The sequence below is a fragment of the Malaclemys terrapin genome, chromosome 3, assembly GCF_027887155.1.
Source record: "Malaclemys terrapin pileata isolate rMalTer1 chromosome 3, rMalTer1.hap1, whole genome shotgun sequence".
Classification (NCBI taxonomy): Eukaryota; Metazoa; Chordata; order Testudines; family Emydidae; genus Malaclemys; species Malaclemys terrapin.
The window spans coordinates 170,255,064-170,282,971 of record NC_071507.1 but is presented as its reverse complement, the minus strand read 5'-3'; the positions used below and the strand labels follow the sequence as shown (position 1 = coordinate 170,282,971).

At 42.0% G+C, this 27,908-nt stretch overlaps 1 protein-coding gene across 1 annotated transcript in view; it reads left to right on the top strand.

Moving 5' to 3' along the window:
- Positions 1–24,779, top strand: part of LOC128834283 (uncharacterized) — a 188,956-nt gene extending 164,177 nt beyond the window's left edge. Inside the window, exon 3 of the mRNA XM_054022892.1 lies at positions 24,560–24,779. Within this exon, the coding sequence (XP_053878867.1) occupies positions 24,560–24,779 (220 nt within the window). The remainder of the gene's footprint in view (positions 1–24,559) is intronic.
- Positions 24,780–27,908: the final 3,129 nt, after the last annotated feature.

Here is a 27,908-nt window from a genome sequence, read left to right as displayed (position 1 = left end):
TTCTGCCTCTACCCTCAATCTCAGATACTTTCCCTCTACCTCAATCTTCCCTCACTTGAGCCCTTTGTATTGTTCCCTTAGTTTGGCCAGAAGATTATAAACATTTCTTTTGGATGTGGACCTGACAATTGCCCTGGTGGCTGCAAAGGAAGGGTGACAGGAATTAAGATATTGAGTTAAATAGTTACTACTCACACTCTATATTGCTGATCAGTTTAAAAGCATTTGTTTTAGAGGTGTATTTAGTACATCATTATCCATCATGCTTTGCTTGGTGCTTGGACAACTAGAAACAATGGCTTTCTTGAACAACTGATTTCTTACCTGATGAGGTTTAGCTAGTTACTTTAACTAAAATAGACAACATAGCATGAAGACGTTGTTAAGATTGTGTAAGCATCTTCACTTAAAATATTAACAAAAGTTAAAAACTAGAGCGATCCTACTTTGTGCACAATAAAATAGCCAAATTAAAGCCTATATTAAACACTAGAACAACACTAGCAACAATTGGGCCATATCCTCAGCTCGTTCTAATTGGCATAGCTTTATAGACTTCAGTAGAGCTAGGGTGATTAAAAACACTGAGGATCTGGATTTCTGAATAAATTATGGGGGAAAAAATGGAAATAATTAATTTGATGAATGTTGTTTATCTACCTATAGATTTGGCTAAGTAGTGGAAACAAATTATTTGTGAAAACATTATCTGATAATTGATGGAGAAAAAACTAGTTGTGATTATTGTTCAACTAGCTCAACAAGAGAACAGCATGTTGAAGGAAGGAGATGGTTTTGTATTTATTTATTGCACAGTTGAGTATTACAGGAGATTTGGGTGTAACATATATACAATTACAACTATATAAATCATGTTACCTCTAAACAGAGCTCTATTCCATTCTATTTTTCTCATCTTAATATTCCAAAGGACAATATGGGCCAAACCCAGCCCCAGTGTGAGTGGGCAGCTCTTCATTGAAGTCAATGGACTTACACTGTGATTGGATTTGACTTTATGCCTCTGGATGACTTAGCCTGCCTCCGCTTTTACTTGTGAGGACAGAGAAAAGACAAAAGAAATGTCCAAATAGATATTATATATCTGTCTACTCCTGGGTTAAAAGAATAATACAATTCATTATACTCAAAATCTAGTATCTACAGAGGAGAAAGCCTGGAAATATGAAATTAATTAAGCTTGCCATATCTTCACTGAATCCTGGATGTGACCCAAGTAACTATAAACATATTTAAATATATCAAATAAATGTCTGGGTCATTAATATTTTTCAGATACAATCAAAGATGAAAACAGTTGTTCAGACCCAGTCCACTTCCCAAGACACTTGAAACCCAAACAAGCAAGCCCCAGTTGTATGGGTCAACCTATGCTAGACATTATGGCATCACAGAACCATTTAACTCACTGAGTTCAAACCCCCCTTTAACAAACCACTGTTGAAAGCAAAAGGCTTAGTGTCTATAATTATCCCTGCTTCAACATCTAGCTCAGGTACAATTTATTATTTGGAGTACCTTAGCAAACTTACCAGCCTACAATATTCCTAGAACACAGCGGCCTAAAATTGCAGTTAGTACTCAGGCAAAATTCCCCAAACTATCCATAAGATAAGGAGGTGAATTAACCCCTGGCATTGGGCCTCGAAAGGAGGAAAGTCTGGAAGAATGAAGGCTGTCTTGGTACAACTTCCCTTCTGATAGTGTGCCCACAAAAGGCCAGCACAGCCTGAAAAGTGGGGAAAGGGCATAGCCTGAATGGCCAGTGGCTACCTGATTCAAGACAGCCATTAGCATTCATCACTGGTGCAACTACTATGAAACTCCTGGCAGAAACAAGACCTTGTCTTTCTCCCCACATAACCTCCAACTAGGGTGGTAATGGAAAGATGATCTGCCTTCTTTAGGCAGAATCCTCTCCACAAGTGCAATGTGTCTTCACTGACACAGGGACATGCTGACAACACCCGGGGCCTCACGTCTTTAAAAAGAGTTTTAAACAGAGTTGGATTTTGAAAAAATAAATGAATTCATTTGAAGTTTTTCATTAATTTTTTGGGGGGTTTTGATTTAAAATTTTGCCATTACATTCTTTATTTTTTTTAAATGAATTAATATTGAATCTTTATTTTGGTGGGGGAAAAACACTTTTTTTCATTTTTAAACTCCCTCCCACCCATTTCTTCTTCCCTGTGGGGAAAAAGAGAAAGCGGGAAAAAGTAACAAAAGAAGATAGTGGTATCTGCCATTGCATTTAGACTTTTTCTTGGCATACTTTGGAATGCTATCAATCATGGTAACATTAGAAGGCTGTTTCCCCTACAAGTATGGGGAAAACTCCTTGGAAAAAATCCATAAAACCCCTACCCTATCATAGGCATAGTTTGACTGCATAGGCATAGTTTGATATTTACGGGGACAGCTCCAGCCAGGCCAACAGGGCTGCATGTGCGGGGTAAATTCCACACCTGCCCAAGGCTTGCAGTTTGGGGGGCAATGTCCCCCATGCCCCACCCAAACTATGCCCTTATACCTTATCCTCTTTCATATCTCTCTGATTCACCTTTGTTGTACTGCCTACAGAATTATGGCAGTTGATCCTGAGCAGGCAGGTGGTGAACTGCAACTAGTCCTTACTGTGCAAAATTTGCTCATTTCTCTGCTACCTCTTTCTCCTCCATCTTTTTTGTTTCATCCACCTGTTGCATCTTGTCATATACCAAAACAGTACAGTAACTCCCAACTTAACGTCCTCTCACTTAACGTTGTTTCGATGTTACATCTCTGCTCCATTACAGAATATGCTGGTTTAAAGTTGTGCAATGCTCCCCTATAATGTCGTTTTACTGCCTACTTTGTCCATACCTAGCAGCCCCCATATCATCTCCCCTATGTCCCCCCTCCCAGAGCCTCCCACCCACCGGTGGACCCCAAGGGACCCCACCTTCCCCCGCTCCTCCCGCCTCCTGCCCGCAGCAATCAGCTGTTTTGCGGCATTCAGGAGGTTGGGGGGAGGAGCAAGGACGAAGCGTGCAGCCTCCCCACTCCTTCTCCTGCTTCCTGCCCACGGCAATCAGCTGGTTTGTGGCGTCCAGGAGGCTGGGGGAGGGCGCGCACCACATCCTTGCTCCTCCCCCCAGCCTTCTGAATGCCGCAAGACAGCTGATTGCCACGGGCAGGAGGCAGGGGGAGCAGGGGAAAGGCGCTGATCCGTGGGGTCCGCCGGCGGGTGGCTCTGGGGGGTGGGGCGTAGGGGGAGCTGATGGGGGGCTGCCAGCCTGTTTAATACCTGTATTACATTGCTTGTTTAAATTTGTTTAAAATGTATATAATGCCTTTTGTCTGGCAAAAAAAAATTCCCTGGAACCTAACCCCCGCCCCTCCCCCGTTTACATTAATTCTTATGGGGAAATTGGATTCACTTAACATTGTTTGTCTTAAAGTCGCATTTTTCAGGAACATAACTACAACATTAAGTGAGGAGTTATTGTAATTTATTTGGGACAGGAACTGTCTTTAGACTTGATATCTGTACAATACTTTGCACAATCAGTCCCTGATTGAGACCTCTACAAGTAATTGACTCCAGTGGAATGACATCATATTTAAATTAATGCAATGAGATTAGAACCCCGTATTTAGGATTTAAAAGGAACAAACAGTCTGAATGGTTTCCCCATCACTTATATGTGTCTGAGATATATAGAGATATAGATATAGATATATTTCCTGAATTTCACTCAAAGTCAATCAAAGTTGTTTGGTATTAGGGAGAAAAAAAATCTCATAATCTAAGGCAGATAATATATCCAATCATATTGTTTTTCCCCCCATGCATTGTCACTCTTATTCAAGTAGCATAACTATCCACACAATAATGGAAATTTGATTATCTTTAAAAATGTGCCATTTTGAAAAAGTTTACCATTGCTAGTGGAACTTCCCATTCTCTAGATAGAGAATATTGCTGAAAATGGGGAAAAAACCCACACCTTATTAAATTGTAGAACTTTTAAGTGTGTTCACTCTATTATTCAAAATAAAGGTGGCAGAAGTGTGGATTTCAGTAAGGAAATCCATTCATATGCTTTGCATTATATCTAGCCAGCAGCAGCTGCTAAGCCATGGTTTTCTTCTTCTAAGGACACAAATATGATTTTACCAAGGGATGAGTCTGTCTTGTTTTCTCAGCTGTTTAGATTTTAGCACAATTTTTTTCAGTCTGTTCTGCCCAATTGAGAGAACAGGAAGTGTGGTTTTCAATATTTCTTCTTGTGTTCCTGCAAATCAAATTGCTATAGCTACAGCCAAAATAAAAGGCTTTAGGTGGTCAAGAGACTGTGATGACAGGGAAACATACATAAGATTCATGACTTTTAGATTTGGAATAGAAGTGGCATTAGTGTGCTTTTTCCAGGATATGTGAAGAAAGGTATTGATGTGGAAACTGTGTATGTGTGTGTGTGTGTGTTTTCAGATTTAGTTGAAATCTTTTAAACAGGTAATTTTATACCACTAGAGTTGTTTACATAGAAAACAGAATTGTATTCTTCTAACTTGTCTGACACTGCTGTTTTATTAAATATATTCTGCCACAGTACAATGGTCACCACCAAAAAGTAAGAATTTGCAGAGGGTTATCACAGGGCTTGTCTTTACTACTGGGGAGATCGATGCTGCTGGAATCGATGCAGCAGGTGTCAATTTAGCGGGTCTAGTGAAGACTCTCTCCGGTCAACCCCAGTACTCCACCTCTCCGAGAAGAGTAAGGTAAGTCAACTGGAGAACATCTGTCAGCACAGCGCTGTGAAGACACTGGGGTAAGTTGACCTAAGCTACGTCGACTCCAGCTACGTTATTCATGTCGCTGGAGTAGCGTAACTTATGTTGACTTACCCCAGTAGTGAATACAAGCCCACACAGTGGTATCTGAGATATCTTTTGTAACAGTGAACAGGCACTCTCATGCTTCATAGGCTCAAAAATGCAATCTCCATTTTTGTCCCCTAAAAAGTTTATAAATATTGTGCACTGTATTCCTCACACACTCAAAAGAAATGCTTCAATGCTGTTTTCTTTAAAACTGTTTCAAGGGAGCTATACTGATTTATACCTGCTGGTATTCTGGGCAGTAAGTGAAAAAACGGGACTGTACAAAATAAATCACTGTATTTGTCTTTTCGTTTGTAAAAGAAGCTGAAGAACAACTTAAGCTTAAAACTGCATGCATTTTCCTAATGAATGAGAGTTCTGGCATCATGTGAAGGCCTTAAGGCTATAAGGTGCTAGAATCATAAAAAGTTCATGAGGGGCTAGAACCATAGGCAATGAATCCAAGAATTCTCATGAAAGTAGCAAGGTAAACAGTGAAAGAACTCAGGAAACAACAAGTACCAAAGGACTGGAAGATGACAACTGCAGATCTCACATATACTGGAAGCTGATTAGATAAATTAAGTGAGGATCATACCTGATGAATATTCTTGATGGTACTGAAATAATGCAGCAGAGATAAAACAACACACCACATGAATCTTGATTTCAGAAAAACTTCCTATACTATACCAAACAAATCAGATTCCACAGCATTAGTGCTGAAATAATGGCGTACTTCTTCCAGAAATATTTTAAAGAAAATATTTTAAATGACGCTAGTTGGACTAAATGCTTAACTCAAAGGGGTCAAACATTAACATTTTCAAACCTAGGTGTAGAGTGGGGGTAATAAATTGGAGGACATGGTTTAATGTTGAACCAAACCAAAGTGAATAGTTTTGATTTGGAAATGTTGAAACATTTTGTATTATTTCAAATGTCAAAGCAAAATATTTAATCATTTCCAAATTGAATGTTGAAGTTTCAGGTGCTCAATTTTTAGACAGAATCAAAATTTTCTATAGACACTTGTCAAAGAAAAATATCACTTAGTCAGAAGTTTCAATGGAAAAAAATTTGACCAGCCTGTCTTGGGTACCTAGATATAGGTGTCTACATTCATATTTAGGCATGTAAATAAGCCTGACTTTTAGGATGCTGAGCACTCATTTTGGAAAAATCAATCCCTAAATAAATAAGTATATAGAAATCTATCTCTAGGCAAAGCAAAGGAGCTCCACTGATTAGGTAGTTAATAAGGCTGTCATTAATCACAGTTAACTCAAGCGATTAACACAAAACAAATTAACTAGATTTTTTAAAAGTAGTCATGATTAATAGCCATTTTCATTGCACTTTTAAACAATAATAAGATACCAATTTAAATTTATTATAAATATTTTAGATGTTTTTCAACATTTTCAAATATATTGATTTCAATTACAACACAGAATACAAAGTGTACAGTACTCACTTTATATTATTTTTTTTATTACAAACACTTGCACTGTAAAGAAAGATAAACAAAAGAAATAGTATTTTTCAATTTACCTCATACAAGTACTGTAGTGCAGCGGTTCTCAAACTGGGTCAGGACCCCAAAGTGGGTTGCAAGAGCTGGCGATAGACCTGCTAGGGCCTGGGGCCGAAGCCGAAGCCCCACTGCTCCAGGCGGCAAGGCTCAGGCTACAGTTTCAGCCCTGGGTGGTGGGGCTCAAGTTACAGGATATTTTTGTCTTATCATTTTTCTGTGTGGGCTCACTCATATAGTTGTTACTGGGGCATTTAGTGCTGTGGGTGAGGTGCACCACAGATTGTGATAGGCATGTGAAGGACCTATGGATCTTGAAAGGTGTGTTGTGGGGGGTATTGACCATGATTGCAGTGGTGTTACCTGCAACTTCACCTTGAATAGTCTATTACAATATGTATTGTCTTCTTATGGTAAACAATCTGTTCTACCTTGAGTTTAGCTGTGACACTCTCTGTACCATTCCCAGACCTAAAGAAGAGCCTCATGTAAGTTTGAAAGCTTGTCTCTTTCACCAAGAGCAGTTGGTCCAATAAGAGATATTACCTCACCCTCTTTGTCTCTCTAATATCCTGGAGCCAACTCACCTATAACACTGCAAACATTAGACAAAAATAGCAGGTATTGTCTTATTTCATTCCCATCAAGAATCCCTCAAATTATAAATTAATATCAACCCCTCTTCAGTTAGTAACTGAACAGAACAGTTTCTGCTCCACATGAGCCCGGTCCCAAAAAAACAGCGAACTCATACTCTTTTTAAAACTATGGTCAGCATGCTGCTATGAATTTCCAGCCAGTATTTGTGCAGACAGTTCTACCTGAACTGCTGGGATATGTGCTTTTATGTAATAGTGTATATTCAGCTCCATATGTTCATCATAGAAGTCTTCAACAAAATGTTCCATGTAGATGTACAATTATGTTAAAGGATTCTCATATAGTATGGGGATGAGTGCTATGGAAATGCCATAACATACTCTTATAATCAATGCATTTGCTCTAGCCTAGTAGTCTAATGGCAGTGCAAAACAATATCTAAGTAAATATGCATATGTCTATGGGCTTCTCTGCATGGTTATTTAGGTACCAAAGTTGAAGATCTGTGGAAATTAAAAGTTCCAAAGCTCTTTGTCCCACTCCTCTAAAGATTTCCACATTCCTTACTCGTTCCTTAATCTTCTAGTTTGCGATTCTTGTTAGTTTACCAGTGTGTTGATTTTGTTCTGCTAGCCATTGCTGCAATGCCAAAATCTATGAAGTGAGCTAAATAATTTAGTAAACTTGACCCTAAACTAACAGAGATTTTAAGAGGTCTAATGCAGTCATAAATTTCTGCAATTATTTAATCCACCCACCTGCAAACGCAGTATAAGTAAAAGAGCTACTGTTCAAACACTCCTCAAGATTATATTTGTTTTAATTTAAAATGTTTTGCCAGCATACAATATTAAATATGACTTATTAAACACAGCTACTTATATCCTGGCAATCTGCTTCCTTTGCTAGAACTATTTAAATATTTATCTGAGCATCTTACCCAACAGATATAAAGAAATGGCATAAGGTTTCCTACATAAAAGCTGCTTGCTCTCTCTCTCTAACTTCAGCATCCAATAACATGGACATAACGAGGATCTTACAAATTCCAAGAATGCAAACTAAGAAGAGAATAGGGTGCAGGCCCTTTCCTACATTAGGGAAGTTTTGCACAACTCCTCAATGAAAGCAGCCCCAATGCCAGCAAAACATGCCACAAGTGCCACAATATTGGGGGTTCTTGGTTTGTGCGGATGCGGATTCTTGGTTTGTGCAGGTTACAATGGGCTACAATTTTTGAGAAGTCATCTGCTTCAGAGATAAAATGTGCTATTTATTATGTATTTTAATGTGCTGAATTCAAATATGACAATTAAAACAACATTTTCTGTCTATGTATATTGTGTAGATAGTAGAGTTTTAATCATAAATTGTAAACCTAGGTCTTTTCATGTGTTTATGGTAGCTTTACATGATAATATTTCACCTCTCCTGTTTATGTAACACTTTAAAAATCAGCAAAATATCTAAATAAAATTTATTATGAAACAAAAGGCAAAAAACTATTATGTACATAGTTTAGTCCTAGTCAGTGTCTACTTGGCGCTTCTTGGCTTGTCTCTTGTATTCATTAAATGGAGCATCTCTTGTCACTGTCCAGCAATAGTCTGCAATCATTGATGGGCTCTAATTGCCCTGATAGCGTTTCTCCATTGTTGCAATATCCTGGTGAAATCGCTCACCGTGCTTGTTGCTCACTGCTCCGCAGTTCGGTGGAAAAAAATCTAAATGAGAGTGCAAAAAATGTTTCTTTAGTGACATGTTGCAACCAAGGCTTTTGTATGCCTTGAGGAGGTTTTCCACCAACAACCTATAGTTGTCTGCCTTGTTGTTTCCAAGAAAATTTATTGCCACTAACTGGAAGGCTTTCCATGCCGTCTTTTCCTTGCCACGCGGTGCATGGTCAAATGCATCATCTCGAAGAAGTTCACGAATCTGAGGACCAACAAAGACACCTTCCTTTATCTTAGCTTCACTTAACCTTGGAAATTTTCCATGGAGGTACTTGAAAGCTGCTTGTGTTTTGTCAATGGTCTTGACAAAGTTCTTCATCAGACCCAGCTTGATGTGTAAGGGTGGTAACAAAATCTTCCTTGATTCAACAAGTGGTGGATGCTGAACACTTTTCCTCCCAGGCTCCAATGACTGTCGGAGTGGCCAATCTTTCTTGATGTAGTGGGAATCTCTTGCACGACTATCCCATTCGCAGAGAAAACAACAGTACTTTGTGTATCCAGTCTGTAGACCAAGCAAGAGAGCAACAACCTTCAAATCGCCACAAAGCTGCCACTGATGTTGGTCATAGTTTATGCACCTCAAAAGTTGTTTCATGTTGTCATAGGGTCCTTCATATGGACTGCATGACCAACTGGAATTGATGGCAAAACATTGCCATTATGCAGTAAAACAGCTTTAAGACTCGTCTTCGATGAATCAATGAACAGTCTCCACTCATCTGGATCGTGAACGATGTTGAGGGCTGCCATCACACCATCGATGTTGTTGCATGCTACAAGATCACCTTCCATGAAGAAGAATGGGACAAGATCCTTTTGACGGTCACGGAACATGGAAACCCTAACATCACCTGCCAGGAGATTCCACTGCTGTAGTCTGGAGCCCAACAGCTCTGCCTTACTCTTGGGTAGTTCCAAATCCCTGACAAGGTCATTCAGTTCACCTTGTGTTATGAGGTATGGTTCAGAGGAGGAGGATGAGAGAAAATGTGGGTCCTGTGACATTGATGGTTCAGGACCAGAAGTTTCATCCTCTTTCTCTTCCTCATCTGACTCAAGTGAGAATGATCCTGGTGCATCAGGAACCAGCAGTCCTTCTCTGTGGGGTACTGGGCATATAGCTGATGGAATGTTTGGATAATGCACAGTCCACTTTTTCTTCTTTGACACACCTTTCCCATCTGGAGGCACCATGCAGAAGTAACAATTGCTGGGATGATCTGTTGGCTCTCTCCAAATCATTGGCACTGCAAAAGGCATAGATTTCCTTTTCCTGTTCAACCACTGGCGAAGATTTGTTGCACAAGTGTTGCAGCATATGTGTGGGGCCCACCTCTTGTCCTGATCTCCAATTTTGCAGCTAAAATAAAGGTGATAGGCTTTCTTAACCATAGTGGTTATACTGCGCTTTTGTGATGCAAAAGTCACTTCACCACAAACATAGCAGAAGTTATCTGCACTGTTCACACAAGTACGAGGCCTCTCTGCTCACTTTGGCTAAACAGAAATGTGTCCCTTTGCAAAATCAAACACTGACAAATAAGAGAGCATGACACTGTATGATTTCTAGAGCTGATCTAGGGCAATTTGTTCAGCAGAGTGATGTAAGCTTCGTTATGATTGCATCATCCATGACTTCCAGGAATAACATGATGCAATTCATATCATGTATGACACAATACCAGCTTCAGATTGCATCATTCATTGTTTTGCCTAAAAAGCAAGTACTGTCCAAACGCAGTCATAGATTTATTCATAGATCCAGTCAAAGATGTATTTTAGTCATTTCTGGTTTAAATTGAGATCCCTTCCCTTTATAACTCACTTATCCTCTGCCATTCCCCAGTCAAGGGTCGTATATACTGACCCAATAGCTTATCTTGAAAACTAGAGCCAATCAACAATTTTAAGCATCATTTTCGTTCTCAGTGACCCAGAATTAGTAAAGTTTGACTACATTTATTTCAGAAGCATTTTGGCTGTAGAGCAGTGTTATCACAATGACACTTATGCTGTGCCTCCTAATGACAGCTGGTGTACGGATCCTGGCCTGGGAAAATGGCATATGCCTGGAGCTCCTTTGCACCCTACTAATTCCTAGCCGGCATTGACAAGCAGTATCAATTAGCCCTCAGGTGAGAATGAAGGGTATGAGGAGTCTGAAGATGGCTTAAAGCTATCTTTTCATCCCCCACTCTGTAGTCATCCCCCTTACTACACATTCCTTCAGCACAATGCTTGGGACATTTTTATTGTATTTTTGTAAAAATGGCTATAGAAATTTTTCTTTCTACCAAAAAGGAAAAAAAAATCAAACTTTTCAATAAAAAAAATGTCTACCACCTCTAAAAATCAGGCCATATCTGATTACATGCAGCCTTAGAACAGTGGTCCTTTCTGGCCAGGGCTCATGCACAGACACACGTGTAATGCTGACAGATCCCAGTCATCGGCAGGCGAGATTGAACCAGGGAGCTTAGTGCATGAGCCTCTACAGCATGAGCTAAAAGCCAACAGGCTGTCAGCTAAGGCTGCAGAGCAGACTCATTAATCTCTTTCTCTCTAAGTGGTCTCGGTGCCACTAGATGGGACAGAACACCACACCCAGGAGATGTTTGGGTTACATACTTCCCCTAGCTGAGGAAGTGCATCCCAAGCTTAGAGTCTTCCCAGTTGAAATCCCGGACGAGCTCCCACTTGTAACACTGACAGACTCTAGTTGTCAGCAGGCAGGATTGAACTGGGGACCTCTGGAGCTTAAAGCACGAGCCAAAGCCAAGTGGCTGTTAGCTATGGCTGTAGAGCAGCCACATTCATCTCTTTCTCTAAGTGGTCTCAGTGCCACTTAGGGCTGGTCAACACTGGGGGTGGGAGATCAATCTAAGATACTCAACTTCAGCTATGTGAATAGCGTAGCTGAAGTCAAAGTATCTTAGATCGATTTACCTTGGGTCCTCACGGCGCGGGATCGATGGCCACGGCTCCCCCGTCAACTCCGCTACCATCACTCACTCCGGTGGAGTTCCGGAGTCAACGGGGAGCGCGTTCGGGGATCGATATATCGCGATTTATCGATCCCCGATAAATCAATCGCTACGTCTCAGTATGTATCAGTACGATACGGCAGGTAGTCTGGACATACCCTAAGTGGGACACAACACCACACCCAGAAGGTGTGTGGGTTACGCACGCACACACACACAAAATAGCAGCTTTCAAATGGATACAAATTAGAGAGATAAAGAAAAAGAGATTTTTGTTTCACATCATATATGAATAATAGTATTTTAACTGTGTACTACCCAGTTATACTCCACTGTGATAACAATATGTATCCTAGCATATAACTTGAATCAGTGACATTTTGGACAAAAGCAAGAAAGAAGTTACCTACTAAGAAAATCAGTAACTTTATATAAAACTATTATATACTAAGCCCAAATGGTGAATCTCAATGATAAATATCATATTGAAAAACTGAAAGGTTGAGCATTTAAAATGACACAATTATTTCTGCTCCCCTACTGCCTGGCCATTTTATCAGAATACTACCTTTCACGTCACATCTTAGAAGCAGCTAGCAAGCTATTGCATGTGAACTATGTATCAAACCTAAATGCAGTTTCTATTCAAAGAATAATAGAGATAATAGTAACATAAAAGCTACCCTCTGGATCATAGTTAAAAGGACAAGAATCCTAAGGAAGGAAGATATAAGTTAATTATTTGTTGGTGTTCAGAATAATAACACGGTAACTTTAAGTATTCATCAGTTTATGGGTTTGAAATCCTGAACACTGATTTATTAGAATTGGTTCAATTCCTTCTGATAGTTTCTTTGTAAAGTTATGCAGTGATGATTAGACTCCTTAATACAGTTTCCATTACTATGTCACTTCCCAACATGTCCCCTTTTCTATGGTTTTACTTACCAGTAGCAAAGATTTCAGGCACTGATATTGTCTGAAAGCTTACAGTAATTCTAATGGGTAATGTACTGTAGAGATGTGTTACAATGATACCACATTACAAAATGTGACAGTGCTGTTGTGAGGCATTTCTTTAGTGGAAACAAAAACCTCAAGGGATAATTTTCATTTTAGAGGATTGGTTTTATTAGACTGTTAAAATTATTTTTTGATAATTTGCCTAATGCTGTATTTGAAAATGAGTATCTGTATTTTACATAAAAATTATTTCCAGCAGAAGCTTCAGTGGTTATTTTTTATTTATTTTTTTTAGCTTGTATTTCATCCTTTATGGTTCTAGCATATAAATGGCCTACTCTAATCAGGATGCTGTAGATTAAATTAGGACCAGTGGAATTTTCCAAATCAAGGGTCCAAGGCCTCAAGAAATATGGAAGACTATAATGTTTTCAAAGAGAACTCATGACATGTTAGTTTCTTCAAGGCCTTTTGTGAGTGTACAAGTATATGTCAAGTACATACAACTTGTCAGTTACAAGTATATTATTATCTTGACATAGCTGAAACATAATTCTGTTTTGTACTATAGCTGGGACTTAGACATGTTTTAACCATGCCCCTAAACTGTGCTTGCACAGAGAGGGACTCTCTTTTTTGGGGGGGGGGCAACACAATAAAACACAGCTAGGTCCTGACTTACTGCAAGACAGAAGTATAACTGTGATAAATAGTGGGATAATATTTTGCATTAATAAATTTACAAGACAACATTTCATGTGAAACATACATATGACCATGATAATTCTAAATGTTGGTGCTTAATGATTCTGATATCATATATGCAAAATCATTAATGAGTATAAAAGACACCTCTCTCTCTTTCTCATGCGCCTCTATGCCATACAAAACATACCTTCCATCTTTGCTGGTCCCCTGTTGCAGTCATAGCTTCTTCCTAGGTCATTTTGATAGTCTTCAGTTCTACATCTACTGGGTGTTCCAATCCAATACTTGTCTTGTTATGTTATTTGTATCTTTCTCTATGTATGTCCTAGACATCTCCATTTTTGTTCGTAATTTCCTGTCCTATTAAGTTTTTTTGTTCTCCTCCAGAGTTCTGCATTTGTGATTTTCATGGCCATCTGATATTGAGGATTTGACTAAGGCAGCTGTTTATGAAAACTTGGTGCTTAGATATAAGGTCTTAATAAGTCTCAAAGTTTCAGCACCATATAGTAAGATGAACTTTACAGTGGTGTTAAATATTCAAAGTTTAGTTTGAAAGGCAAGATTTCAGTTTCTCCAGATCAGCTTTAGAGTTGCTGAAGCATTTCTGACTTTTGCTATTCCGCCTTTAATGTCCTAGTCAGTTCCACCTCTTGTACGTACAATGCTGCCAAGATATGTGAAATATCAGATCGCTTCTCTGTCAGTCCCAGAAAATATTATTGGTATTTCATGTGGTGTGCTGATTATCATGATTTTAGTTTTCTCAGTGTTGATTTTCAACTCTGTTAATGGTGAATAGACCTGGAGATCATTTGTTTTGGCTTGCATGTCTTTCTGGTTATAGGATAGCAATTTGATGTCACCTGCAAAGTCAAGATACTGCAACTTCTCTGTGAAAGTTCATTGTATGTCTCTTGTTTGTTCCGGGGCTTCCCAGAGGGGGGGGCAAGTGGGGCAATTTGCCCCAGGCCCCGGGACCCACAGGGGCCCCGTGAGCCCTGGCCCGGCAGCGGTACGGGTTTTCTGCGGCATTTCGGTGGCGGCGGGTCCTTCAGTGCTGCCAAAGACCCGGAGTGACTGAAGGGCCCCCCCACCGCCAAAATGCCACCGAAGACCCGGACCGCCGCCGGGTTAGTGCAAGCGCCACAGCTCCCCCGCTTTGCCCCAGGCGCCCTGAATCTTCTGGGTGGCCCTGGTTTGTTCCATGGTATCCCATTATTGTGTAATGATTACCCAGTCCACCACCAGTAAAGATCCTGGGTGACAGTCAATATCCTTCTCTCTGCCTGTAGAACCTCAAATGAATTTATCAATTCACTGTTATGTATTACTTGGCATGTCATATTTTCATAGAAGCTCTGAATGATGTTGATACATTTCAGAGGGATTTCATAGTGGTGTAATAACATCCATAAAATTGTTCTATCCACTATATCAAAGGCTTTTTGGAAATCTATAAAATCCATACAAAGCAGTGACTGACATTCCATAAACAGTTCTATGATTATTTGTACTGGTGCTGTTTGATTGATTCGTGATTTCTCCCAGCAGAACCCTGCCTGTTCTTTTCATAACCTTGAATCTACCGCTTTCTTTATTCTACCTAGAATAATACATGTAAATACCTTATTTAGGATAGACAGTAATTCAATGCCCCTCCAGTTTTTACATTGACTAAGGACTTCTTTTTTTAGCAGATTCACTAAATGACCCTTTTCCCACTTGTTAGAGGGCTTTCCCTTCACCCTCTCCCCTGATTCTTGTCATGTAGACAGAAAGCAGAAGACCAGTAGTCTGAAGTACTGGCAATGCAATGTTTATTGAGGTTAGTTCCAAACAAACATATCCATAGCTCTACACGCCAGCAAACACTGTTCCCCAGTGTTCTGTTCCTAGCTCTGACGCCACAGAGCATTTACCCCATATCTGCTCTGATGCCGCAGAGTGTTTACCCCGTATCCCCCTTCCCAGCTCTGACCCTGTAGAACCGTGTCCCCATTCCCTATTCCCACCTCCTCCTCCTTAGCAGGCCCAAATATACCTAGAGTGTACCCCTTACAATTTATGGTCATGTTCCGTTTGGGCGGGTTGTGAGTTGGGGTCTTCATCCCACCTCTTTTGTACCCCACGGGAGGGGTAAGGAGTGAGGTTGTATTCTGGCCAAGGCCAGGCCTTTCTTCAGCTTTTAGTGTTTCCTATGCTTCCCTCCCCAACCCCCATTGCCCCTCCTAACTGGTTGCTTGACCTGGCCATGAGATAAGGAGTTAAGGCAGTCTTCAAGTGTGTGCTCATATATTACATTCCCACCATGTCCAGTAACACTTTAGCTGTATCCCTTATCTTTTCCCGTTGTACTAAAAGCCCCATCTGGTTGTGGGAAATGCAACACACAGCCTCTTTGTTCATTATTCTTCACACATATTAGTATAAGATATAAGATTATCAAAATGTCATATCCAAAATTCTATCTCAGGCTGGCAAACAAGCCTATATACTAACACCACTCATTTGGTATGTTTTCTTCTTCCCATATCTTTTGTAAGAGGACTATCAAAATGTCTCCTGTGTTCAAGTTAGCATTGAGAACCTCTGCTGGAATGTTTTCCTGACCTGGTGCCTTTCCACTTTTTAGCTGATTGACTGCCCTTTCTCCTTTCATTTGGGTGAAAAGTCCTAGTTTGACCTCCAGATCTTCTCCTTCCTCTATATCTGGGGGTTGGCCACTGACTTACCATGCAGTAGTTGACTAAAGTTTTGCCTCCATATATTTAATTGCTTTGATGTATTTGTTGTAAAATTGCCCTCGTTGTCTTGAACTGATCAGTAGGTATTTATTTTTCTTCTTGACAACTGTTTAATGATGTTATAAAGTGTCTTCATGTCACATTTTGTGCTGCAGCGGTTTGTGCATCTGTTGCCATTTTGTCTATAAAGTCTTGTTTGTCTTTCCTAGCACACTGTTTGGTCTCTTTGCCTATTTATGGCATATTCCTCCTGGAGTTCCTGTGTCTGTGTTTGTACTCTTGCTTGATTTAGTTTTAGTTTAATTTTGAAACTTTCTTCTATTTTCTGCCATGTATCCTAAGATATCATAAAGAATGGTTGTTTCTTACTGAATCTCGGCACTTCTTCACAACTTTTAGTGAAAGCTTCTGTCACAGGGCGGGACTCACCCATGAGGCGCTTCCTTCCAAGGAATTAGCTCTTTCCACTCAGGAGCGCCCCCTGGCAGTACCCCCACAGATCTGGGTCTCCCCTCCCCGGGGAACCCCCACCCTCTATCCCCACCTTGCCTCAGTCTATGGCCACTGCCAGTCGTCAACTAGCCTCCGCTTCCTGGGGCAGACAGCAGTGTAAGTGTCACTCATCACCGGCAAGGGGGGTTTTGACCTGCTGCCTCTACCTATCCTTGGGCTTCCCTCTGCAACCCCAGTACCTTTCTTTGGCCTTTAACAAGGCCTGCAGCCTTGAGGGGTTTCTAGGTCGGAGCTCTCCAGCTCCTCTGCCTTCTCCCAGCCCTGTTCCAGTCTCGGTACCCTGCTTAGCTCCTAGCAGGCAGGCCCATCTCTCTCCACATCAAGAGAGAGAGAGAGAGAGACTCTGTGTGCTCCTGGCCCACTGCCCTCTTATAAGGGCCAGCTGGGCCCTGATTGGGGCGTGGCCACATCTGTGGCCGTTCCCCAATCACCCGAGGCTTGCTGCTTTTCCTAGCAGTAGCCCTCTCACAGCCTCAGCCCTCTCCCAGGGCTGATTTAAGCCTTGTAAGGCAGGAGTGGGTGACCACCCTACTACAGCTTCCTTTACCGATTTCCATTTGCCTTTTACTGTTTCGTTGTCTTACTCTTCAAGTACCTGGTATCTATTTGCTAGCCCAGTTCTAAACTCTTATTGTGTTGTCATCTGTTTTAGCATGGGACATCTCTGTTGTTCAGATCTTTTCTTTGTTTTTATTTTTATTCTCTATTTAGATATCACTACTGCGTGGTCTATTCCTACATCTTCCCCATTCCTGCTACATACATCTTTTAAAGTTCTTCTCCATTTGTGCCAAACTGTAATGTGATAAATTTGGTTCCCTGCTCTGTGATCTAGTGACCTCCAAGTTATTTTATGAATATTACGATGAGGGAAGAGAGTTTATCCAAAGATCAGAGCTTTCATTCCACAAAAGTCAACAAACATGTCAGGATTTTCATTCCTTTCACCATGGCCTTCCTGCCAGTGTTGTTGGACCCTACTTTAGCAATCATATCTCCAATTACTAGGACACTCTGTTCAAGACCGTGTATATTATATTCTGTAGCTGCTCATAGAAGTTCTCTTTTTCCTCTTGACTAGCTTAATTCGTTGGAGCATAACACTGAATAATGAACATTTTCTGAACTTTGATGTAAATTGTACTGTTATACTTTCCAAAACTGTTACCTGTTCTACCAAGCTTTTGGCTGCCCTCCTAGATAATATCAGATCCATATCATCTCTGTGTATATCACTGGCATTTGGTGGCCCAGAATCTAGGAGGATGAAACCTGTTTAAAAAGTTATTTGTCCTGAAGTTACCCATCTCATTTTACTTAGGCCTAGTATATATACTTTACATCCGTCTATTTCTTTTATTTCTTGAGCCATCTTACCAGGCTCACATAGTGCCCACTCATTGCATGTACCAGTTTTGGTTATGGATTTAGGAGAGAGCAAATTCATCAGCAGAATAGCTTCCTTGTGTGTTTGGCCACTTAATGTCATCATCTCTCTTCTTGCTCTATTTGATTTGAGCTGTTTTGCACTGAGTTTGTTGAACTGAGCAGTAGTGTAGGTTTCTGTAATTACTTATTACACTCATTAGCCCACTCCCAACACACTACCAAGAGGACTGGTGGACTGCCTTTAGTCTGGCTGCTACCTTTCTAGCTATCTGGGATGGGTGACCTTCCCAGGAATTATGATCCCAGTAGCATAGCTTTTAGAGTAATGGGGGCACATAAGCCTTCCTGCCACAACAGGCATAATCCGTGGGAAAGAATAAAGGACACATACTATTACCAGAAAAAAGTTTTTAAAAATGTTTTCACCAAAAAGACAATTATGATGAAATCCTATTGTTCTGGGGTTATTTGAGTTCTGTTCCATCCTCATCATCAGCGTATGCGCCTTGTGCCCAGTCATTTAATGGCATCATCAGCCAGGTGGAGAGCCAGTAACCCACCATCAAAATAAGTCAGTGGGCACTCGACAATGATATGTGCCATACTTTGAAGTTGACTGCAGCTGCATCGCGGGTCATTAGGAAAACCCCATTTAAAGAGATTGGCTGCACAGTTGCCTTGTACTGTTCGAAACCTGTTCTGAGATGACCACAGCTGCCTTGGCAGATCAAAATCTTGTGGACAGATGGTTGGGTCAGTGACAAGAGAGTGATTAACTACCATTGTTGTTGATGACTCGTTGTGCCAAGCAGATTCCACACAAATTCAGATTTTGCCTAGTTGCTTTGTTTTTTGCAGTCCCTCCACTTGCTTGATGATGGCTAGCTCTTCTAGGTGTGCTGGTTCTTCTTCCAACAGCTTTCTGACATGGAAAGGAATGTGTCTGTGTGGTGCCATAAATGACCATAAAGGGTGTCTAGAAGACAGGTGAGCTGGTGGTTGGTCGAAGAGGTCTGCGTACAACAGCAGGTTGCTATTCTCCTGGATCTTAGGCAGCAGCGTGACAAAGGCCTTTTCATGGTGAATATGGGGCAGTGCTATGCTATTAAGTATCGATAGCCATGGCAAAGGAGTTGCCCATAAAGTCCCAGGAAACAATATGCATTGCTTGGCAATGGATCAGTGTTCACATTGTGCTCCCCATCAGTACCCGGCCCAGGGCAGGGAAGCTACTGATCCAACTGGCAGGTCAAATTCAATGATAAATCCTGGTCACATGCCATCCGATTGCGACCCCAATGTATCGCCATCCTTTGATTTTCAAGCCATTGGACTGGCGCTTCAAATTCTTCAGTTTAATATTAAGGGCCTGTCAGCAGCCAAATGCAACATCATTAATGTTCCACCCTAATTATATGTTAATGAATTTATTGGCTTCTTCCCTTTTGCTTCCTCTTTAATGCTGCTATCTCCCAGGAATCCAAGGTTTAAAAATAAAAGACTATGATACAGTTAGGATAAAATTATATAAATGCCCTAACAGCTGTCATATTTTTAAAAATATATCTTTTATTAATCTCTGCTAATATAACTGGTTAAGGCAGGGATCAGCAACCTTTGGCATGTGGCCTGCCAGGGTAAGCACTCTGGTGGGCCGGGCTGGTTTGTTTACCTACCACGTCCACAGGTTCGGCCGATCGCGGCTCCCACTGGCTGCAGTTCGCTGCTCCATGCCAATGGGGGCTGCGGGAAGCGACGCGGGCCGTGGGATGCGCTGGCCGCTGCTTCCCGCAGCCCCCATTGGCCTGGAATGGCGAACCGCGGCCAGTGGGAGCTGCGATCAGCCGAACCTGCGGACGCTGCAGGTAAACAAGCCGTCTTGGCCCACCAGCAGATTTTCTTAATGGGCCACATGCCAAAGGTTGCCGATCCCTGGTCTATCTAGTCAGCCCTCTTGCTTTTTCCCTTGCCTACTTCCTAGACTGGTCCCTCATCTCCTTAGGGGGCTCGCCTTCTCTGCAGGGATCTGCTCCAGGGTCAAGCCCCTAGTCCCAGTTCTGAAGGTAACAAAGGAAAGGAAACTAAATTAATAGAAATAAAGAGCAGCACCAGGGCTTGAATTATGGTGATCAGGAAGCTAGGCCCACCTATTACTTTTAGGGGCTACTCCACTTCTGAGTTATTCAAAGGAACCAGGGTAAGGGCATGTTTTGGCCTCCTTACTTCTCCCTACACAGCCAGCAGCATGGCCAGGATCTGCTGGGGGAACAACAGGTGCAGGTGACACCACACGGTGGGGAGAGCTGGGATGCAGTGAAGGAAAGGTCCACAGAAAGAAGGGGAGGCTGCCACATCCCACAGGGGCCCAGCACCTCCACTCCATAGGAGTTTTCCCCAACCATAGCTGTTCCTACTGCCCAGGCTCAGCATTTCACTGGCAGATCCCAGGCTCTGACACCCCACTCTGGAGAAACCCCTTCATCCTGGCAGAAAGCAAGCTGTGGGGAAAAGTGGATCAGCACCCAGGTGAATTGCAGGTCAGGGATTGGACTAGCTGAATGGGATTGGGTTAGCTGGGAGCAGACGGGGAGCCAGAGGGAAGTTTGGCAAGCTGAGGGCAGAGGGGAAATTGGGAGTGCGGATTGGGTGAGATGGGGGAAAGGGGGCAGAAAGGTAGGTGTGTGGTGTTAGGCGAACTGGAGGAGGGCAGAGGGAGAGCTGAGAGGAGGGGTCTGGTGAGCCTAGGGTTGAGGTGGTTGGTTAGGGATGGGGGGGACAGGAAGCAGGGGAGCCAAGGTGAGGGGGTGTATGACAGTCTACATCCCTATGTTCACCTTTTTTTACAAGACTATGATACATTTTGTACAAAGTATGCTGTGATAAATAAAGTGGGGGGATAGCTCCCTTTGATGGACACCCAGCCAGCCACTTAGCTGTAAAATCCCTCTTGGTAGCTGTTCTTTACTTGCTTTACCTGTAAAGGGTTAAAAAGTCCCCCAGATAAAGAAAAAAAGTGGGCACCTGCCCAAAGAGCCAATGGGCAGGGAGAACTTTTTAAAATTGGGAAAGAAACTTTCCCTTTGTCTGTTCTCTCTGGGCTGAAGGGTCAGAGCAGCCATGCTATAAACAGCTAAGCTGGGTAAGATTATAAGTCATCAGATCATGCCTAGAACTACCTATCTGAACTCCAATGTGTAAGTAGATCAGAATGTTTAACTAGATGCGATTAGGGTTATTTCTTTTATTTCTTATTGGCTTGCAGTCTCCTCTGTGCTAAATCCAGATGTTTTTGTTTGCTTGTAAACCTTAAGCTGAACCCCCAAGAAAGCAATTTTGGGTGCTTGATTTTTGGAATTGCTCTTTTAAAATCTAGCAAAAGCCTAAATTCCAGATATATTTTCTTTCTTTTTGTTTTTAATAAAATTTACCTTTCTTAAGACCAGAATTGGATTTTTGGTGTCCTAAGAGGTTTGTGCATGTTGTTTGATTAGCTGGTAGCCACAGCTAATTTCCTTTGTTTCCTTTTTCAGCTCTTCCCCAGAAGGGGGGGTGAAAGGGTTTGAGGGCACCCCACAGGGAGGAATTCTCAAGTGCTCCTTCCTGGGTTCAGAGGGGGTTTTGTTGCATTTGAGTGGTGGTAGCATTTACTATGCCAAGGTCAGAGAAAAGCTGTAACCTTGGGAGTTTAATACAAGCCTGGAGTGGCAAGTATTAATTTTTAAAATCCTGGTGGGTCCCACTTCTGCACTCGGAGTGACAGAGTTGGGATTCAGCCTTGACATATGCCTTGTGAGGTATCATTTTAAAACTCATACTTTGTTGATCATTATTGTCCTAGTAAAATGTGTGGCAACATTGTATCTAGTTATAAAATTCTACTGTATAACATTGCTGAGACATGGTTAGAAAAGCAAGCACAAACCAGTGCCTCAGAGGCAAACAGCAAATTGGCATCTCAGCCGGGTGTCAACAAAATCAAATGGACTATCACCTGGGTAAGCAGCCATTCTTTGGCAGCAAAAGGATGCGAACGAGAAATCTACATTTTGGCAAAGAAATAGCTGGACGTTCCCATCCCCACAGACTTGCTATCTCCTGAACCTCAGCTGGAGATGATTTTCAAAGAAAAGGAAAAGTATAAAAATGGGGAACGGACACTCCAAATCATCTCCTCCCTTTCTCTCTACTCACGGCATCAGCAATACCTGAAGGACAAGGAAATTAACACTGACCTGGGGGGAGAGGTCCTTTCTGAAAGGGTTCCAGCCAGGAAGACTGCTAGAGCTGGTGGTGAGGGAAACCTTTTATTTTGAAAAAAGAAGAACAGGAGTACTTGTGGCACCTTAGAGACTAACAATTTATTAGCGCATAAGCTTTCGTGGACTACAGCCCACTTCTTCGGATGCATATAGAATGGAACATATATTGAGGAGATATATATACACAAGAGTGTCGGACCCAGAGGGGAGCCCAAAGAGGGAAGCCCAAATGGAAGGTCAGGGGGGGGCCAGAGAGTCCACCCACCTTTTGTGGGGAGGGGCTTTCCAAGGAGGAGGGTGAAAAGTATGCATTCGAAATGCCAGCCCCCTCTCCTGTGGATCAGGTTTTAAGGGAAACCTGGGGGTCAGGTCTCCAGGATGAGGGGGTCTATCCAGCTGACCCATTGGAAACAGAAAGTGGGGTGCCCAAAGGGGTCCAGAGCACCCCAGGGAAAGCTGCTGTTCTTGCTACACTTGCAAGAGAGGAAACTCTCTCTCCAAGATGGGGGGGGGGGAATCTCTTCATGGGAGGAACTTCACAAGGAAGGGGGGGCCCAGCCCAGAGAAACTCCAAAGGGAGGGGCCGAGGACAAGTATGGTTGTAGTACACCCATTCCTGGCCAAAGACCCAAGCACATGCCTGAACTAGACGTCTTCCCCAAAGAGGCAGAGGAATCTGCATCAGAGGGTCTACCAGAGGGCACAGAGAACTGGGAAAATGCAATAGATGCTAAACAAGTCAAATTGAGTGAACGAAGCCTGTCCACTGTAGATTTGCTGTTAACCTTGTGTCTTTTGCTAATTCACCTATGGGTTAAAACAAAAGAATTCACACTAGTGGTAAACCCTTTAAAGATGTGGAACATATCTGATTTGTGGAATAAGCTGTTATACATGCTGGGGATGGTGACAGGACAGCCCCACCAGCATGTTACTTTACAGCCCATACCTGTAAAAAGCAGCAAAAGCATAACAGGCCTATGCTGCTGTGTAGAAGGGGAAACTGAGGCACACCGCCTCATGGCATTGGTGGCTAAATGCCAAGATACCTCCACGTTAACGAGTATTGCTGCCTGCATTCTGTTAGCAGTACTACATCCCTACCTGTTTGCAAGCATCTGGGGAACAGGATGCTTGCAAACAGGTAGGGATGTAGTACTGCTAACAGGAACCCCAAAACGGGCTAGAACCCCCAGGAGTGACATCATATGGTTTCAAGGTACTGAAAGGAAGTGTGACCAGAAACAAACAGAAATTTTACAGGTACTGCCTCCGCCATGGACAGTGTCCAAGTCTCTGGCAGTAAGTTCAGGGGGAGGGTGTGACAGTGTACCCCATAAGGCTTTATGGGGAGGGGGTGCTTATAAATGTATGGCCTGTTTATGCTCTCTGTATGTGTGTATATATATCTCCTCAATATATGTTCCATTCTATATGCATCCGAAGAAGTGGGCTGTAGTCCACGAAAGCTTATGCTCTAATAAATTTGTTAGTCTCTAAGGTGCCACAAGTACTCCTGTTCTTTTTGCGGATACAGACTAACACGGCTACCACTCTGAAACCTTTTATTTTGAATTCACTTAGCTTGTTAAGTTAGGTGTTAGTTATGTTTTACCTTTTATTTCTTTGTAACCAAGTCTGACTTTAATGCCTCATTACTTGTAATCACTTAAAATCTATCTTTCAGTAGTTAATAAACTTATTTTATTGTTTTATCTAAACCAGTGTGTTTGGATTGAAGTGTTTGGGAAACTCCATTTGAGATAACAGGATTTGTGCATATCCTTTTCTATTAATAAAATGATGGACTTTGTGTTGTCCAGGAAAAGTCTGGGCAGTACAAGACACAAATTTCTGGGGGAAAATCTGGGACTGGGAATTTGCTAGTGTTGCTCTGTAGCATAAGTCAAGGGTGACTGGCCATAGCACTTATACAGTGTAGCTGGGAGTAATTTACATGCTGGAACCTGTGTGTGAGCTAACCAGGAGCGGTAGCTTTCACAACGAAGCAATGTAAAGAGCAGCCCATGTTGGAGAGCTGCTCAACAGTCCAGATTGTACCCTGGGTATTGTCACAATGGTGCAGTGAGCAAGGTATATACACAGCTTGTTATTTTGAGTGAAGTTTACACTTTAAGCACTAGTGTCATAATTTTAAGTGGAGACTCAAGTGTGGTGGCTGGAAACAGTCAAAGAAATGTTACAGTTTGTTATTTTCTGTTTGCTTATTTAGGGTAAGGGGAATAGAAACAATAAGCAAAAAAATGAGCAGCAATGACAAAACTACGAAGTTAGAGCTGGCCAGGCTGGAAGCTGCAGAAAAAGAGAAAGATCGCCAGTATCAGACATGGCAAGCAGAGATGGGACTAAAAGAAACAGCTGCTGCATTGGAAGCTGAAAAGCAAAACGAAAAAAAGAGAATAAGTCGCCCACAAAAGAGCCAGGGAGGCTGAAGGAGCTGCCCATAAAAGAGCCATGGTGCTGAAGGAAAGGGAGGTGGAGGCCCATAAGCCAGCCATGATGCTGAGACAATGAGAAGCTGAGGAGAAGGAGAAGGAGAGGAAATAACAATCTGGAACTGTTAGAAAAACAGAGAAGGATCCTAGAGTCACCAACATCTCCCTCCACACAAGGAATCCACAGCTGGGACCAGCTGTGTCCTACATACAAAGAGACAGACTGCATTGAGGAGTACTTCACCATCTTTGAAAAGTTATGTGAAGTTCATAAGGTTCCTGAGGACAAGAAAGTCCACACACTGATTGCAAAACTGTCTGGTAAAGCTTTGAATGTATTTAATGAAATGCCAATTCAGGAAGGTCTGATATATTCTAAATGTAAGGAAACTGTTTTACAAAGGTTCCGAGTCATTCCTGAAGTGTATAGGGTGAAATACAGAAATCTTAAAAGGAGTGCTGGCATAGTGAATATGTTTATAAGACATGTGCCCTAATAAGAAAATGGGTAAAAGGAAAGAGGGCCGAGAGTTACAACTTATTGCTTGATCTCATTGCTCAAGAAGATTTCTTGAGTATATGCACTGATGATGTAAAAAATTGCCTGTGGGATAAATCTGTAAAATCTGTAGAAGAGATGGCTACACTGGCTGATGCCTTTGAGCAAGCCCAGATGTCGCTTGGGTGCAAGCCACAGAAGGAGGGGTACAAACCCAGTGTAAATGGGGAATCCTGTTTTACCCCTATGGAAAAAGAGGGTGGTTGGGAGCCTAGGCACTCACTCCCCCAGAATCATTTCTCTCCTGGAAATCCCATCACAAACCTCCTGTGAAAGGGGAGTGCCCAAAAAGGTGTTATCAGTGTAACACCACTGAGCATCTAAGAAATCAGTGCCCAAAGTTGAAAGAAACTATGCTATGGGAGCTGGTGGGTGCAGAAGGCCAGGAAGAGGTAGGGGTAGGGTCAGGGAGGCAAGCTAGAGGCAGGAGCAGTAGGGGGAGCAGGGGGAAAGGCAGACAGGTGTGTAAGGGGTAGTGGTGAGTAGAAGGGGTGAGGTAGTGGGTGCAGAAGTTGGGGTAGGCATGGGCAGAAGGTGGAGGTAATGAGTAGGGGAGATGGGGAAGTTAGAGATGGGGCTGGAATGGCACTTTGGGCACAGTAGGAGACATAAGATGTGTCATGTAACTGTCTGGGGTGGAATGAATGGATCGTTACAGGACTGGCTGAAATTGACCCATTTCAATGGAAGATGCGCCAAGACAATGGGAGCCCCATTGACTGAACAACTGACACTTATCCTCAGGAGTCTCTGGCAAGTGAAACATGTGAAATCAGCAAGGGTCAATGTCGGGGGGAGAGGTTAAGAGTTGGCTCTGAAACTCTCACCTGGGACTAAGGAAAAGGGACAGAGAGAGATCTGGAGTGTTTGTGGAGAATTAATTCCGTGATTCATGCTGGGTTTTTCTTTTAGAATATTGAATATCACACCCAGGTCACATTAGTCCATCCCAGGTTTTGGAGTTTTATTGGGGAGTTCAATTAGCTATGGGGTAAAGAAGGTACATGTTGTGTTCTGCGAGCTGCAGGATTAAACTAGTGGTCTGTGGAATCTTAATCTGAAACTATATACAACATCTGTGTGACTCTTTCCAGAAGATCCTACTCAATTTGATTCAACACTGGCAATGAGGATCAACAAGAACCACAAGAATTAAAAATAGAGAGACGCCGCAAAAAAGAAAAAAGAAAGGTATGAGCTCTTTCTAAGTGTTGAATTTTTAGATTGTGCAATACTGCCCATAGAAACAATAGTCTGCCTATGTGCAGTTGCAGAAGCCACTTTCTGCCATGCTATAATCAGCACTTTGCAGCAATTTTGGCTTGCTCTGTCAGCCTGGAAGTGTTGTGGCAGCCATTCTGAGTGGGGAATATCCTCTGGACTTCATCAGAAAGCCTGAACTTGTCCATTTGAAGTTAACACAAAAAATAACACAATAATGTACACAGAACACTGCTAACCAAAGCCTCGTGACAACAAATCTATCAAGGGTTTACTTAATTTCCCACAGCCACATAGCACACTTTGCAATACTGCTGTCTTAACTTAAAAAAAAAAATTCCTGAACTTCCCTGCATTTCCTGTCCATGAATGTCATTCCATTCTGGGACCCAGAGGGGAACACTGGCTTGACAGGTTAGAAAATCTATTTCTTGCGATGAAAGAAGATGACTCCATCACAGAAGGTGCTATGCTCCGACACTTGCAGGCAGTGAGGTGCATCATATTTTTGGAACATTCCCTAACATTGAGGATAGTGAGGACTATAAAAAAGCAAAAATAGCACTCACAGGATATTTTAAACTGCATAAAAACATTGAGATGAACAATATACATTCCAGCAAACATGTCAGTGAGAAGGGGAAAACATGTATGAGTATTATGCCAGCCTACGTCACTTTGCAAGTTCATGTGTGTTCACAAATATGGATCACTGAGATAAAAGGGCACATAATACAAAGCTGTTTCTCAGTTAAGCTGAGAAGACATTCTCTGAACCTCCCACCCCTCCCAATGACTCTTGTCATAATAGTGGATGAGGCTCGAGTGAATAAGATGTCGGAAACACTTGCTCAACAAATAAATCAAGGAAACCTGGGAAGAAGTACAAAGACAGCACATGCACCCCACAGTAAGAACTCATTCCAAAATTAAGTGTAATATTCTCAAGAAGGTAACCAACCCCCAAATACTCTAGGTCTGACCCCAAAAATGACAAATGTAAAATGCTACAGATATGGAGGCTTTATCTATGCCACAGTGGTTACCAGCAAAAGGGGTTTTCTGTTATAGCTGTGTTAAATGAAACCACTACACAAAAGTCTGTAGATTACTACTCCCCCACAGGTCAAGAAAAATTTCCAACAAAGACATTAGGATTGAGTGAACATCCTCCAAACTGACACCTCAGAAGATGACAACTCTTATGTCTTCATAATATTTCCAGAGAGAACAAAACCTTTCAGGCATAGTGTTCAACCACAACGCCACATCATCATACAAAGATACTAGACTGAAGTTTGAACTGAAACTGATGCACCAGTGAATGTGATTGATTAATGTGTGTA